The sequence below is a fragment of the Diabrotica virgifera genome, chromosome 6 (assembly GCF_917563875.1).
Source record: "Diabrotica virgifera virgifera chromosome 6, PGI_DIABVI_V3a".
NCBI lineage: Eukaryota > Metazoa > Arthropoda > Insecta > Coleoptera > Chrysomelidae > Diabrotica > Diabrotica virgifera.
In genome coordinates, this window is record NC_065448.1 from 41,278,850 (window position 1) to 41,295,306 (window position 16,457).

General features: G+C 32.2%; 1 protein-coding gene across 4 annotated transcripts in view; it reads right to left on the bottom strand.

The window, feature by feature from the left end:
• LOC114324518 (zinc finger protein 664) overlaps positions 1 to 16,457 on the bottom strand; it is a 79,393-nt gene that overhangs the window by 23,628 nt on the left and 39,308 nt on the right. The window contains exon 5 of one of the 4 annotated variants that reach the window (XM_050652741.1): positions 8,956 to 10,251. The exons of 2 other annotated variants lie outside the window; for them this stretch is intronic. In XM_050652741.1, coding sequence (XP_050508698.1) covers positions 9,224 to 10,251 — 1,028 coding nt within the window. In that variant the 3' untranslated portion in view covers positions 8,956 to 9,223. Of the gene's footprint in view, positions 1 to 8,955; positions 10,252 to 16,457 lie in introns of those variants that run through there. One more of the 4 variants, XM_050652740.1, reaches the window with a different exon arrangement.

Sequence of the window (16,457 nt, forward strand, 5' to 3'; positions counted from 1 at the left end):
GGGTTGCCCTATCTAATCTTGTTCTTAACTATAATTAATTAATAAATAAAAAACCACATTTTTTTATGAATTTAAAAAAAATTTGACCCGGGCAGACATTATTTAAGATTTTTTGGATCATTCTAAACAAAAAAGGTCTTTTGTAATTTTTCTCTAAAGTTGATCGTTTTCGAGTTATAAACAATTTAAAACTGAAAAAAGAAGGAAAGATGACAATTTTCAAGGCTCAAAATTACAAGTAAAAAATATCATTTTTTGTATTCATCAAGAAAGAACATAAATTCAAGTTCAAGCCTTATTATATCAGTTCTTGATAAGTCTTTTGGACTTTCATTCTGAAACATTGTTTTTTAGTTGTTAATGCGGGTCCCGATGAATTCGTAACTATTTTAATCCCCCATCCTAATTACAGGCCAATTGGTAACTCTGACCCTCTCAGATAATTTTTCGGTAACCGATCAACTACCGGTGAATTCGTAACTAAATAAAGGTACAATCTTTTAGACTTGAAATAAACATATGGAAAATCTCTTTGCTTTTAAATTATCAGATGGATTTAAATAATTTATCATTGCTAAACATCTAAAAAATATTAAATTTACAATTACTTGATAAAATCCAAGCTCGTGTAGAGCTATTATACTTGATGGAAATAATATTTTAACACGTGTTAATGAAACACTATAATATTGTTTCAATTATTTTATTAAGATATTTCAATTTTTGCTATTTTTTATAGGTACATATAGTACAAATATAATGTTTTTAAGCAAACCAAGAAACATTCGGTTTAGATTTTAAGGTATTAGATTTAATCAATGGTTTCGAATTCACTTGAAGAAAGTTTCGGGTTGGCAGGTCAGGTAAAAAAAAGTTACGAATTGGCCGGTGTACATTTTGATTTGAAAATTGTTGTCATTAAAAGTTACGAGTTGGCGCGTGTCCGTTAATGCCCGTCTCCCTATAAGAAACTTTCCTCATGAACAATAAAAAAAATATGTTTTTAGAATAAAACATGGCTAAAATTCTTATCGAGACGTGATAGAAAAAGCTTGAATTTAGGTACTCGATGATGATTACAAAAATGATACATATTTTTTATTTGTGTTTTTGAGCCTTGAAAATTGTCATCTATCGTTCTTTTTCAGTTTTAAATTGTTTATAACTCGAAAACGATCAACTTTAGAGAAAAATTACAAAAGACCTTTTTTGTTTAGAATGATCCAAAAAACCTAAAATAGTATCTGCCCGGGTCGAATTTTTTTTAATTCATAAAAAATGTCATTTTTTAATTATTAATTAATTATAGTTAGAACAAGATTAGATCGGGTAACCCTGCTTGTGTTTGTAATTGTTAACATGCTACATTACATATCCAATAGTTTTTATCCATTAAACAGATCGGTGCAAATTGACCTTATATCGGATGCTCTACTCTTCTGCAAGGTATACAATAATTATTAGAGGCGGCATTTTTAATTTTATCGTCAGAAAAGTAGGTAAATAATACCTAGTCTGAATCATATTGGCTACAACTCTGACAACCCATTAATTATAATAGACTAGTAAAATAGAAAACAATATTATTTCTTATTGTAACCAATAATTTGAAATTTGATAATCATTGTCGAGAATTATTAAAATTACAAATATACATAGTTTTCGCGCACGCGCTCCTGCGCCGGGACGATGGCTGAGAATGTATAGGTATCCGCTTGTATTCAGACACCCGTGAATCCGAGCGAATCAATCGTGAAAACGCAACTGCCTACCCACTAAAACCCCCTGTGGTATTATAATATCACCCTGTACAAAATATGTTTAAAACTCATTCAAAGTCATTAATCCATGTAGTATCTGTTCTTGTATCAATAACCGCAAGTAACATTGAATTGTCATGTTTTGTTATTATTTAAATGTGTATATAAACATTAACTCGGTGGAGAAAGATTATTGTACTCACTATTTAATTATTGTTGTAGTAGGTCGTTACTGTTATATGTAAACACGTTGTTATAGTTAGTCATTGATGGACTTGAATGTAAATATAATGTATCTGAACCAAGAAAGAGAGTTTTAATTAGGTTGGACCTAAAAAGACATTAACATCACACTATTTAATACATGGCTGATCCTGCAGATTAGAGGAGGTCTTCTGAGAGGAGCAGAGATGGCGGCAACAAATTGGAAACACCGACGGCGGAAAATGGAGCAGACCAGGACCCAAGAACCGAACCCAGTGGAAAAAGACACAAATGATAAAATGTAAGTAAGAAATTTAGTCTATCTTTATTGAAAATGCTTCCCTCGTTTTTTATATATACATATTATTATTGAACATTGAATATTTATCTTTGCTGATTTTTGAATAATTTATGAAGTATCGATTTTTTTAAGAATATCTATGAATTTTGAAACATGAAGTGATTTTTGAATTGAATATTTTTGTCGAAGTTTATTGTATATGCTATTTTGAATTTTTATTGAATTTTTGTCGAATATGTATACTATTATTGAATTTTTATTAGCCAGTTGTTTTTATTATTGATATTTATTGATTCTATAGATACATTTTCATCGATTTTGTGTTAAATTTTGTATGAGATGAACCTGAATTAATAATTTTTGTGCGATAAATGATATATAAATGATATATAAATGATTTTTTTAATGAATAATGATTAGTGATGACATACGTTGATATAAGAGCTTAAGATAAACATTGCTGTAAGCAAGAAATATACTTTTAACGAACCGACCTGATGAGTCGAGATAAGGAATCTGGAGAACTATAAAGATAAGGAGAATAACTAACAATATTATAAGCTAAATATTATGAGGCAACTAGAGACAATAAGAAACCCACTGCTCTTGTCAAATTAGGAAGGTACTAATGATTTATAGAAGCTTGAAAGCTTATTAGAGACCCACTCTGTGTTTTGAAGGGTACCTATTTTATTCACGATTATTCGTGAATAAACAACGGCCTCAAAGCAAGAGATTAAGGTTATGAAATATGTAGAAGAATTTGAACCGCATAAAATACCTATTTCGTGTTTTGAGTTAACTATATCACCTCAATGGTGCGTACAGATCAGGGCGAAAATTCGGGTTAATATTGGCGGAGAACTAAGACATCCGAGTGAAACCTCTTTTATTAAGGTAAAACGAAGGTATCGGAGCTAGTATATGAAGTGATGATTATGATGTTATATGAAATGATATATGAGATAAATGATATATGATTGTTATATGAAATATGTATATGAAGATGAATTATGTACACTGTAGGAGTGTTATAATGTGGAGAAAAATGAAGAAATATATAGTTGTAGTACCAGACAAGAAGAGAGAGAAAAAAAAATTATTAAAATATGTGGGAAAAATGAAAGAAGGAACATAAAATTTGTCAGAAATGTCAAAATAAAGCAGAATTAAGAATAATATCAAATAAGTAGCTTATCATTAAATTATGTCTAAGAATTAAAGTTGTAAATTTTTTTTCTCTAAAGTAACGTAAATTATAAATAACTTATTTTTTGTATATAATGAATTCAGGTTAAATTTTCGCGGAAAATGGAAGTGTTTGAATTAAGGATAGACAATATCTTACAATAGTGTTAGTAGATAGTAAGCAAAGGGACACAAAAAGTGAAGTTTTTAAAGAGATTAAATCTTTATTATAGGTACAAGAGAAGTTTTTTAGAGACATATATAGAAGAATTAGAAGTTTTTTAGAGACATATTAGAAGTTTTTAGAGATATTACATTTTTATTATAGGTAACATTATTTTAAAGTTAGTAAGGAGTATATAAATAAAGCAAGAGAAGACTGAAATATGAATTATTAATAAAGTAAAGGTTACATTTTTATTAACTGATTCGAGTAATATTTAGCTTAGCTTAGGAAGTATTAAAGTCGAGATTTTATTACAATTAGATTAGTTACGGCTGATAGGCACTAAAAGACTATTTAAAAGTTAGGATCAATTTCATTCACTGTGGACACTGTTTTGATGAAGTGAATTAGTGAACGAAAAAAAAAAGGACGAAAAGACACGACGTGAAAGTACGTGAACTAGTAATAGGTTATAAAATACCAGTTTTAGTATAGGGAAAATATGAACTTTTGTGTAAAATAGGAAAAAGAATATACATGTTTAGGGAAAAATCGATTGATCTGAAATGTACCATGTTACAGTTAGTTAGGATAGTTAGGAAATTTAATTTTTGAAAATAGTATTAGGTAATCATAAACACTCTGTGAAAGGGAAAGAGGGATATACACTCAGATATTCTTCTTCTCTTCTTAGGACTTTCTTTTTTTAAAAAAAAAAAACGGCGATGATAGACAATCAATCTTATTTTAAAAATATGTAATTTTAACAAAACGGGGAGGTGTGGTATTATAATATCACCCTGTACAAAATATGTTTAAAACTCATTCAAAGTCATTAATCCATGTAGTATCTGTTCTTGTATCAATAACCGCAAGTAACATTGAATTGTCATGTTTTGTTATTATTTAAATGTGTATATAAACATTAACTCGGTGGAGAAAGATTATTGTACTCACTATTTAATTATTGTTGTAGTAGGTCGTTACTGTTATATGTAAACACGTTGTTATAGTTAGTCATTGATGGACTTGAATGTAAATATAATGTATCTGAACCAAGAAAGAGAGTTTTAATTAGGTTGGACCTAAAAAGACATTAACATCACACTATTTAATACACCCCTCATTCCAGCCGTGGACACCCGGTACGAATTTTTAGCAAACGTATAGATAAAAATGTACGGACTGGGACGTTTCGCCGTCGCCGTTTCGCCGTCGCCATTTCGCCGTCGAGCCACTTCGCCGTCGGCCGTTTCGCCGTCGAGCCAGTTCGCCGTCGGCCGTTTCGCCGTCGCCATCACGGCATTGGTTAAGTTTACAAGAACGTGATAACATACTAACTTTTTTTATACTAAATGTCGCAAAAACGTGATAACATACTAACTTTTTTTATACTAAATGTCAGTGTAAATAAAATGCTGATGTTGCTAGTACAACCAAGTTATATTTTCTTATTCAACTATACATTATTTTCGTCTGAAAAATAAAATATTTACAATTTCAATTTCAATTGTTTTTACTGCATCAAAAATAAAAGACTTCATTATGCAAAAGTGATAGTATATAATCGTTCAGAAACCATTCAAAACTTATATACAAGTAATGATCATTCCGAAATTATAAGTACGAATGCTAACAACGAAATGGCGACGGCCAAATGGCTCGACGGCAAAATGGCGACGGTGAAATGGCTCGACGGCGATGGCGAAATGGCGACGGCGAAATGTCCTAGACCCAAAAATGTATAGATAAAAGATGTATAGGTAAAATAAGGGATAAAATATCCTTAATAATGTCTTCTGTCACTCTCTCATCTCCCATCTTTTGTCTCTTTTTTATTATCTCTGTTATTATGTCTACTATCACGTTGAAATTTTCTTTGCTTTGCATGGCTACATTCATTATAGTCTCTGGTGTTGTCTCACCTAGTTTTGTTCTCATGTCTTGTTGTTTATCGTGGAAAACGTTGCAATGGAATACACAATGCTCTGCGTCGTCACGCACTCCACATTATATACATAAATCATCTTCAGTTTTCCTTATGCAATATGTGTAAGACCTGAATGAGCCATGCCCGGTAAGGAATTGAGTAAAAAAGTAATTTGTTCTTTTAAACCTACCTTGGTACACTTCGCGTCAAAAAAAAACTGGTACAACTCTTATAACCAAAAATCGTGTTTTCCAAGTTGTGTAAGTTGATCTTGTCACAAGTGTCGTTCTAATTTCTAGGGCAACGTTGCCAGTTCAACGAAAACATTATATCAAACTAGGTAAAAACGGGGCTGTGCGACAGACCGCATTTTTTAATTACTAAAAACTAAAACAGTTGTAATTTTCCGTCATCTCAATTAAGTATCCATACATTGATTCGTGTTTTATTATAATTTAAGAAAATAATCCAATTCAAAAATAATGATAGATAATAAATCTTGACATGACTTTAAATTATTATGTTTAATGTCAAATCGAGAGGTGTGATTGGTTTCTCGTAAATTGTAGGACAAAACTGCATTAAGTTGTGTAGAATAAATAAAACACACTGGAAAAATTAAAAATTTAATTTAAAATTAATACAAAATTAATAACTTTTACAGTGAACAAGTGTGGAATTTCAATATGTATTACAATTCGAAGTATACATTTTAAACGTTATTTTTTGTATTTAGATTTAGTGCAATTCCGTTATCTGTGATGGCAACAACGAAGTGATTCACGAACAATAATTGTCAGTCTGAACACAGGTTTACATTGGGAAAAAAAAGTGTACCAGTTTTATATGACGCGAAGTGTACCACTCTTTCACATTTGGAATTAGTGTTTTCGTCCATTGTGCTTTTTCTATCTGTTCCTCCCATTCTTGTTGCCACTCGTTTAGCATTTGTTCCCTTACCTCGGCTTTCACCCCTATTAGGTGGCCGTTATCATTTTCGTATATGATCTTACGTTCTTTTGCTAGGAAGTGAATGGGGAGCGTAGCCGCAATCACCTGAAGAGCTATGGTCGATGTAGTCCGGTATGCACTTACAGAGCCGGCTCGAGGGCCGTGCGAGCCGTGCGCCCGCACAGGGCGCCAAGGGTTTGGGGCGAATTTCCCCCTCCCCAAAAAAAATTAAAATGCCATAAACTATTTAAATTGTGTCAATTTTTTTGCCAATTATTCATTCATTTATGATGAATTAGTAATATTTCAGAAAGCCTTAGTAAGTTTTAATTTTATTATAGACAAATAATTTCAATGTTCAGAATCATCCAGGAGGTCTAAAATTTCTTCGCAGCATCACCACATCGTTGGAATGTTCTGAAACAACACGTAACAAACTTGACCTTAAAACCTTTGAGTGAGACTAGGTGGGAGACTCGAATTAATGCGGTTGTGCCACTGAGATATCAGCTTGAGGAAATCTATGACGCGCTTTTTGAATGTACTCAAGACCAAAAAAGGCTAGACGCATATGGAAGAAATACAGCTAGAAGTTTGGCCAAAAAGTTGAAAGATTTCCGATTCATCTGCTGCTTAGTAACGTGGCATATGCTTTTGTTTAAGATAAACCTCATAAGCAAGAAACTTCAAGAGGTTGACATGGACATAGCAAACTCTCTTGCTTTGATTTCTTCAACGAAGCGATTTTTTCAAGAAACAAGGAGTTATGCAGGATTCAACAGAATATTAGTCGATTGCAGGGAAGTGGCCGAAATTATTGAAGTTGACCCAGCATTCCCTAAAGAAAGTGAACAGCGGCCGAGAAAAAGAAGAAAATGATTTCTTATGAATCAAGTGAAGAAACAGTTCTTGATCTTGATATCTTGTTCAAAACTAAATTTTTCTACGCGGTCTTGGATCAGTGTATCTCTTCTCTATGAGACAGATTTTAGCAGCTTCAAAACTATCACCAACTATTTGGGTTTCTACATTCAAAGACCACAAGTAATGACAAAACCTTATTAAAATGCTTCAAGGACCTACACATTGCTCTCACTGATGGTCAGCACAGTGACATTGATGGTCTTTTAACTATATTCTGAATTAAAACTTGTCAACAGCATGATTCAGAATGTCGAAAAAGAAGACAAAGGCAAAATCAAAGGCCCAGTTGACATGTTGAGCTACTTAGCAGACAACGGATTTGTGGAGAGCTTTCCTAACCTGTGTGTAGCACTACGAATCCTTCTTACTCTCCCAGTGTCTGCCGCGAGTGGAGAAAGTAGTTTCTCCAAGTTGAAAATAGTAAAAAATTATCTGAGGTCTTCCATGTCGCAAGACAGATTGGTGTGACTAGCTTTGATATCAATTGAGTTTGCAGTGCTCGAGAATATTGATGTTAATGCAATTGTAAATGAGTTTGCCCAGACAAAATCTAGGAAAGTTAACTTTGTTAAACTTAAACCATAAAAACACAATGTCATGTCTCATTGCTTTACAAGGCCTACCACTGTATTTCCAAAGCTCAACATTGTCATTTTCAAGTTTAATTCAATTTCAAGTTCAATTCTTATTAATTTAAAACTATTTTTTCATTATTACGTTTGATAAATAACCATAGTCATTAAATTTGTATAACCATTTTCCAAACTGTATTCAGGACTTTTAAATAAAATCTAATTGTATAACTTGTCAACTTAAGTTCAAATAAAACATGTTATATACTACCTACTTTACTTTTACAACCATGATTTTCCTATAAAGTGGAACTTTTGAAAACCAGTTGCCCCCTAGGGGGGCGCCATAATAGTAATTCGCACGGCAGAAATATTACCCACGGGCCGACTCTGTGCACTTACTACCTTCAAGAGGGGTTTTCTTTGGGTTCTCGTTAAAATTTCCTTATATTTTTTGAATCTCAACGCTTCAAGCCATACAGGTGTCCCATATAGGAGGGTGGATTGTACTACCTGGAGATACAATTTTCTTTTGTAATTACTCGGTCCGCCTATGTTTGGCATAATCTTTGTCATAGCAGCGATTCTCTGTTCAGCCTTCTGAGCTGCATTTATAAGGTGTTTCGTGTATCTCAAACCTGAATCAAGGTGTATGCCCAGATATTTAGCACAGTTACTCGGTTTTATAATGCTACCATTTAAATCAAAACTCAAAGTTGGTCTCTGTCTTGGTCCCTTTAGTATTACTATATCTGTTTTGCTACTTGAAATATCATCAATAGTGTAAAATTTTAATTTTAAATTTAAATAAAAAAAACAACACGCTTTTAAGAAAATGTTCAACTATTTCGGTTTATTTTTATAAATATTTATTTATCTATAATAAAATTATATTTCTTATTATATTTTTTTCTATTAGGTACTTCCATTTAGCGCGCCTATGATTATATTGTCACAATATTGAGGACACTGTTTACTAACGTTTCACAGAACTTTAAAGAAAAAGGTGTACTACTATCTCCCGAAGTAATATTGACGACGCTATGATGTGGTATCTTAAGGAAAATATTGAAATACGTATATCCTTTAAATTAATTTATTGTTTTTCTAATACATTGTATGAACGTTATTTACTTTTCGCGGCACTTTTTCATAAAGAGCAAATATAATTTTTTAGAAAGAACAAACAATTTCAGCCCTGAAATGAATTGTCACATTGTCCACCCGTTAACACTTTCGATCAGTGTGCGATCTCATATGCTTTTTCAAATTAGATGTGTGGGAGAATAGTTTAAAACAAATTTCGCACTTACAACGTTTTTCTCCACTGTGCACCACTGAATGTCTTTTTAAAGTACTTGCATCAGTAAATTGCTTAAAACAAATTTCACACTTGTACGGTTTTTCTTCAGTGTGCACTCTCAAATGTTGTTTCAAATTACTTGCTTGACTAAAAACCTTCAAACAAATTTCACACTTATAAGGTTTTTCTCCTGTGTGAGCCATTTTATGTATTTTCAAACAATTTGCTCGAGAAAACTGTTTATCACAAATTTCGCACTTATATGGGTTTTCTCCAGTATGTAATCTCATATGCAGTTTCAAACTATCTGTGCGGGAGAATAGTTTAAAACAAATTTCACACTTATCAGATTTGTCTCCAGTGTGCACTCTCAAATGTTTTTTCAAATTATCTTTTTGTGAAAACTGCTTAAAACAAATTTCACACTTGTAGGGTTTTTCTCCAGTGTGAGTTCTTTTATGTTGTTTAAAACGATCTGTCCGAGAAAACTGTTTACAACAAATTTCGCACTTGTACGGTTTTTCTCCAGTATGTGATATCATATGCTTTTTCAAATTACTTGCCTGACTGAACTGCTTAAAACAAATTTCACACTTGTATGGTTTTTCTTCAGTGTGCACTATCAAATGTATTTTTAAAGAACTTGCCTCGGTAAACTGCTTAAAACAAATTTCACACTTGTAGGGTTTTTCTTCAGTGTGCACTCTCAAATGACTTTTTAAATTACTTGCTTTAGTAAACTGCTTAGAACAAATTTCACACTTGTACGGTTTTTCTCCTGTGTGAACTCTCATGTGTACTTTTAATGAACTTGAATAGGCAAATTGTTTGAAACAAATTTCACACTTCAATGTTTTTTCTTTAACAGGTCGGTCCATGCGTTGTTCTTTATTACATGATCCTACAGGTATTGCCTTCATAATTTTCGATGTGTTCTCCACCTCAAAAAGGCCTAAAATAAAAAGTAGAGTATACATTTTTTTAGTTTAAGGAACCAAGGAAACATTTAATGCAACAGAACAGACAATTTTAAAAATTCAGAGTCTATTTACTGAAGAACGCTAAATACACTCACCGGCACAAAATTCCCGCAATAACCAAAGCAGAGACAGAATCGGTCAGAACATCACCATCGATGACTTTAACTTTGAGCGCGTTAGAGAATTCAAGTATCTTGGAACAACAATAACTGAAGACAATAACGGATCACAAGAAATAAACAAATATAATTCAGGCCGGCAACAGATGTCTTTTTGCCCTCCAAAACCTTATAAAATCAAAACAATTAACAAGACGTACGAAGATACAAGTCTATAAAACAATCATACGACCCGTTGTGATGTATGGAAGCGAAACGTGGACGATAACAAAGGCAAACGAAGAGAGACTATGTGTTTGGGAAAGAAGAATCCTTAGGAAGATCTTTGGTCCTGTGCTGGATGAAGCATCAGGACAATATAGGATAAGAACTAACAAAGAGCTCGAAGAACTTTACCCAGACGCCAACATCATAAAAGAAATAAAGTTCAGAAGACTCCAATGGGCAGGACACCTCAGAAAACATTCTGACCAAAGAACAATAAGACAGGTGTGGGAGGAAGTCCCAACTGGAAGGAGACCACGCGGACGCCCTCGACTCCGGTGGCGAGATAATATAGCAGGAGACCTAAGCACTATGGGCGTGGAGAATTGGATGGAGGTTGCTCAAGACAGAAAACAGTGGACGCATGTTGTCGTGTCGGCTAGAACCCACGAAGGGTTGTAACGCCACGGAGTAAGTAAGTAAGACACAAAATTCAGCCACCCAAAATTTTTGATTAAGTTTGACAATTTATAACTTTATTATGTGTTAGTTAGTTAGTTAGTTATCTTTATTCCAAAAAATCACAAATTTACAATAAATATAATTTTAACAAAAATATTTGTACAAGAACAATATGTGATTTTAGCCTAAGCGTTGGAACCGTCTAGATCATTAAAATGTATTAAAAAGAATTCATCCAGACTATAAAAAACATATTGACCTAACAATTTTTTAATTTTTTTTTAAACTTACATATTAAGTGTTTTAATCCCAGTGGGCAAATGGTTGTATACTTTAATACCGGAGTACAATGGACCATTTCGAGTACGTCTATAATTATAATTGGGAAGAATTATATCTTGCCTGTGTGTATTGTGACTGCGTATATCAGAAGGTTTTAACAATTCATGTCGTTTTCTATGTATAGGTAGAGACATCTTATAAATATAAATGAGCGTCATTATTCCATGATCTTTGAAGAGAGGTCTACATGAAGTTCGATTTGTTAAGTTGAATAGTGCTCGAATTGCTCGTTTTTGAGCCACAAATGTGGATTCTGCTGTGCTAGCCGCGCCCCAAAATTCCACACCATATTGCATAATACTTTGAAATTGAGCAAAATAAACTATTTTTGCCACACAAAAATTTGTATTTTGTCTAATTGCTCTTATGGCATATGTAGCTCTGCTGAGGGTTTTATTAAGTTCAGTTATGTGGTAACTCCAATCAAGTTTGCTGTCTATGTTTATGCCTAAAAATTTAATTGTATGACAAGAAGTAATGCTTTCTTGATCTACTTTAATAACAACATCTTCCACATTTTGATACAAACTAAAACGGATACTTTGTGTTTTACTAATATTCAGAACCAAGTTATTGTCGAGAAACCAGTCTGATATCTCTTCAACTGTAGTAGCGGCACAGGATGTTAATGTATCAGAACTATCGCCTTTAATTACTATACTCGTATCATCTGCAAAAAGTGAAAATGTGGTATTCGGGAAACTAGCTACCAAGTCATTGATATAGATCAGAAACAGTGTTGGTCCTAAAACAGACCCTTGTAGAACTCCACACTGAACTTCTGCGAAATTTGAATAGGATGCTTCACAGCTACTATCAGAATTATTTATTCTAACACACATTTTTCTGTGTGATAGGTATGTCTGAAACCATTTATGTGGTGTACCTCTAATGCCGTAGTAGTAGATCTTGTCCAGTAGTATTTGATGGTCTACGCAATCGAATGCTTTCGATAAATCACAGAAAATACCAAGAGGATGGTGTTTTGCTTCCAAGATTTTATGTACATTTTCGATTAGAGAAAATGCTGCATCTGTAGTACTCATATCAGATCTAAAGCCATATTGAGAAGTTGTTAGAATTTTATGTTTATTTAAAAAAAGAAGTAATTGTTTATTTACGCACCATTCTAATAGTTTTGAAAGGGACGGTAATAGAGACACTCCGCGATAGTTCTCTATATTACACCTATCACCTTTTTTATGTACAGGAATAACCACCGATTTTTTAAAACATTTAGGAAATATTCCGTTTTTAAGAGACAAATTAAAAAGAAAAACTAAAGGGTATCAATATTTTCTTTTACAAGGGTTATTGGAATTTTGTCAAGCCCCGCGGATTTCTTTGGTTTTTGTGACAAAATGCACTCCCTGACATCAGTTTCTATTAAAGGTCCAAAAAACAATGAACTTACATTATTTGCCGGTAAACTCTGCAAATAGTTATCACTAGATTTTTTACTTTTGATATTAGGAATAATACTTGATGCAATGTGTTGAAAATGAGATTTAAATTCTTCTGCAACTTCAGTTGGATTTGTGATATCAATATCACCTTTTTTAATAAATATACAGTGCGGTGGAATAAGTGTTGCCCCCCCCCCCTGTTAACTTGTTTATTTTAAGAATATAAGCAAAACGCTTGGACAGGTCGATTTTTAAACTAACCATAGTATATTATAGCATGAACGTTTCGAACTTTACGCTATCCCTCTTCAGGTGACAGCCACACTTTGATTTTTTTAAATGGGAAAGTACATCATGTGACACTTCATTTAAAAGCTCTTAAAGGGCCTAGCCGGGTAAGATGGTGAAAAGTGCCCCCAGCTCGATTTAAATTCCATATAGGCCAATTTTTAGCACATATAGAGGAACTCACTTTCTGAAATTTTTAGCCCCCTAGGTGGTCACGTGACCCCCCTAGAGCCTAATTAGGCTTTTTATGTTTTTATTTTTTATCTCAGGCGCATCAAGAGCTAGCCAAAAACTTTATTAAAAAAAGTTGTAAGTTCCAAAAAGATCTATAAGAAAAAAATTTTTTTAAATTTTTTGGCGGGAAATTCGAATTTTTAGAACAATTTTAAACTTTTAAATGATTCTGAAAAAAAAACTAAGACACTCGTTTTTACGAAAATTAATTATAATGTGTATTTTTGCACAATCTTTCACCCTGAATTTTTTCAGACTTTTAAAATTGGTGAAACGTACCTTTAAAAATAAAAAACCGCATTTTTTCAGTTTTTTTTTCGTATTTTGAAACAATTTTATACATATTTTTCAAAAAAGGTAACACTGTTACTAGAATAGGTAAAAAACTGAAAAATAATTGGGGTTTGCTTAATAAAAATTTTTTGTAAAGCCATCCATTTTCAAAATACAGGGCGTTGAAGAAAACAAAATTTTACACATTTTTAACGATTTTGCTGAAACTACTGGCAACATTGTAATAAAACTTGGCGGGATTTAAGAGCTGGTTATTGTGCATATTTTGACATACAATTAATGATTTGATATTCATCATTGGCTCGCATAGGGGTAATGGCCTGAACTTTTTAAAGAATAAAGATAGTACGCCACTGACATATTTCAAATTAACAATCTTTTTTTAATTTCTCGTTCAATTTGTGACAAAAAATGTATCTTCTTATTTTTTCATACGACGCGCCATTTTTATTCAAAAAATAAAAGATCTTAACCCTTACAAAGTATTCGAACTTCTAGTAGTTTCTACATCTACATACATAATAAACTCATACATCCATTATCAAAATTAATTCGAATACTTTGGAAGCGTTAAGATATTTTATTTTTTGCAGCAAAACAGCGCGTCGTATGAAAAAATGAGAAGATAGATTTTTTATTGCAAATTGAACGAGGAATTCAAAAATGATTGTTAATTTGAAATATGTCAGTGGCGTACTATCTTTTTTTCTTTGAAAAGTTCAGACCCTTACCCCTATGCGCGCCAATGATGAATATTAAATCCTTAGTTGTATGTCAAAACATGCACAATAACTACCTCTTAAAACCCGCCAAGTTTTATTACAATGTTGCCAGTAGTTTCGGCAAAATCGTAAAAAATATGTAAAATTTTGTTTTCTTCAACGCCCTGTATCTTGAAAATGGATGGCGTTACAAAAAATTTTTATGAAGCAAATCCCAATTATTTTTCAGTTTTTTACCTATTCTAGTGACGGTGTTAAATTTTTTGAAAAATATGTATAAAATTGTATAAAAAAAAACGAAAAAAAACCGAAAAAATGCAGTTTTTTATTTTTAAAGGTACGTTTCACCAATTTTAAAAATCTGAAAAAATTCAGGGTGAAAGATTGTGCAAAAATACACATTATAATTAATTTTCGTAAAAACGAGTGTCTTAGTTTTTTTTTCAGATTTATTTAAAAGTTTAAAATTGTTCTAAAAATTCGAATTTCCCGCCAAAAAAATAAAAAAAAAATTTTCATATAGATCTTTTTAAAACTTACAACTTTTTTAAATAAAGTTTTTGGCTAGCTCTTAATGCGACTGAGATAAAAAATAAAAACATAAAAAGCCTAATTAGGCTATAGGGGGGTCACGTGACCACCTAGGGGGCTAAAAATTTCAGAAAGTGAGTTCCTCTATATGTGCTAAAAAGTGGCCTATATGGAATTTAGATTGGGTTGGGGGCACTTTTCACCATCTTACCCGGCTAGGCCCTTACTGAGTTCAAAAATGTATAATACTTTAATCCTGTTTGAGAGCGTAGGCGAAAAATTTCGGTCGAATTCTTTCTAAATGCAATAATTTTTTTCGAATCCTGAAAAAACCAATAAATATTTTTGAAAAATTTAAACGGAGAATGAAATATTACAGTATTCTCGATGGTCCAAAGTCCCTGAGAACTTCTATAATGTTTATTTTAATAAGTCACAGTGGTGGAAAAAAGAGAAAATTTAGTGTGATTTTTAATTTCAAATATATCATTCAAAAGAAACTTTTTGTTTATTCTAAGGGACTGTCAGCCCCCGGTAATAATCTAATCTTTCATTCTGCGTTTAAATTTTTCAAAAATACTTATTAGTTTTCTCAGAATTAGAAAAAAATTAATGCGTTTAAAAAGAGTTCGACCGAAATTTTGGGCCTGTGATCTCAAAAAGGATTAAAGTATTATACATTTTTGAAATCAGTATTTTAAAAGCTGTTAAATGAGGTGTCACATGATGTACTTTACCATTAAAACACATTAAAAAATATTTGAAAATCTCCCGAGGGGGGTCTATAAATACAAGAAATTACTAATTTGAAATTATGATTGTTTACAACGGTAAATTCAATTTTGTTATCTACTGAAACAGTTTCTAAATTAACAACTGGACTAAAATCAAACTTTTTATTAGAAAAAACGGCCGCTCCACCATGGGAATCCGTTTTCCTACAATATTTGTTTATTGATAGTCCTCTAAAGAGTAAAAGTCAAATTCTCCCTCTTGCATCCAATGCTCTGTGAAACAGATCACGTCAATACAGTTTTCTGAACTATAATCGTCAATAAAAATATTTATGTCATCAACTTTATTGCGAATTGAATGAACATTAAGATGCATTAATGAGAATTTTTGCGAACATTGTTTAGTTGAATTCGGATTTAGCTCCGTATTCCACTTCTCAAACTGTAGTTTTTTGAAGACGATGAATTTTGTTGTTGCTGTGATGAAATTGGTTTTTCAGAATCGTCGAATTTTTGCTTAATCTCTGTCAAAAACATTTTTTTGTTGTCCACTATTATATAATTATGTCTAATAAAAGCCGTTGCACCAGAATCTTTAATTTTCTTCAAGTAAGGGACCAGTTGTTTTCTTTCTTCTATCGTTTTTTTACTAAACTGCTCTGATACACTATAACTGGTGTCTTTTAATTTCCTAGCATTTCTCATAATTTAATATTTTTTTTTAATTGAATTAAGTCTTATAACTGTCGGTCGATCTCTGCGTTCTTTTTTATAGCCAATCCTATAGACATCCTGTATATCACGTTCTTCCAACTTGACTTCCATTTTCTCATTAACTACCG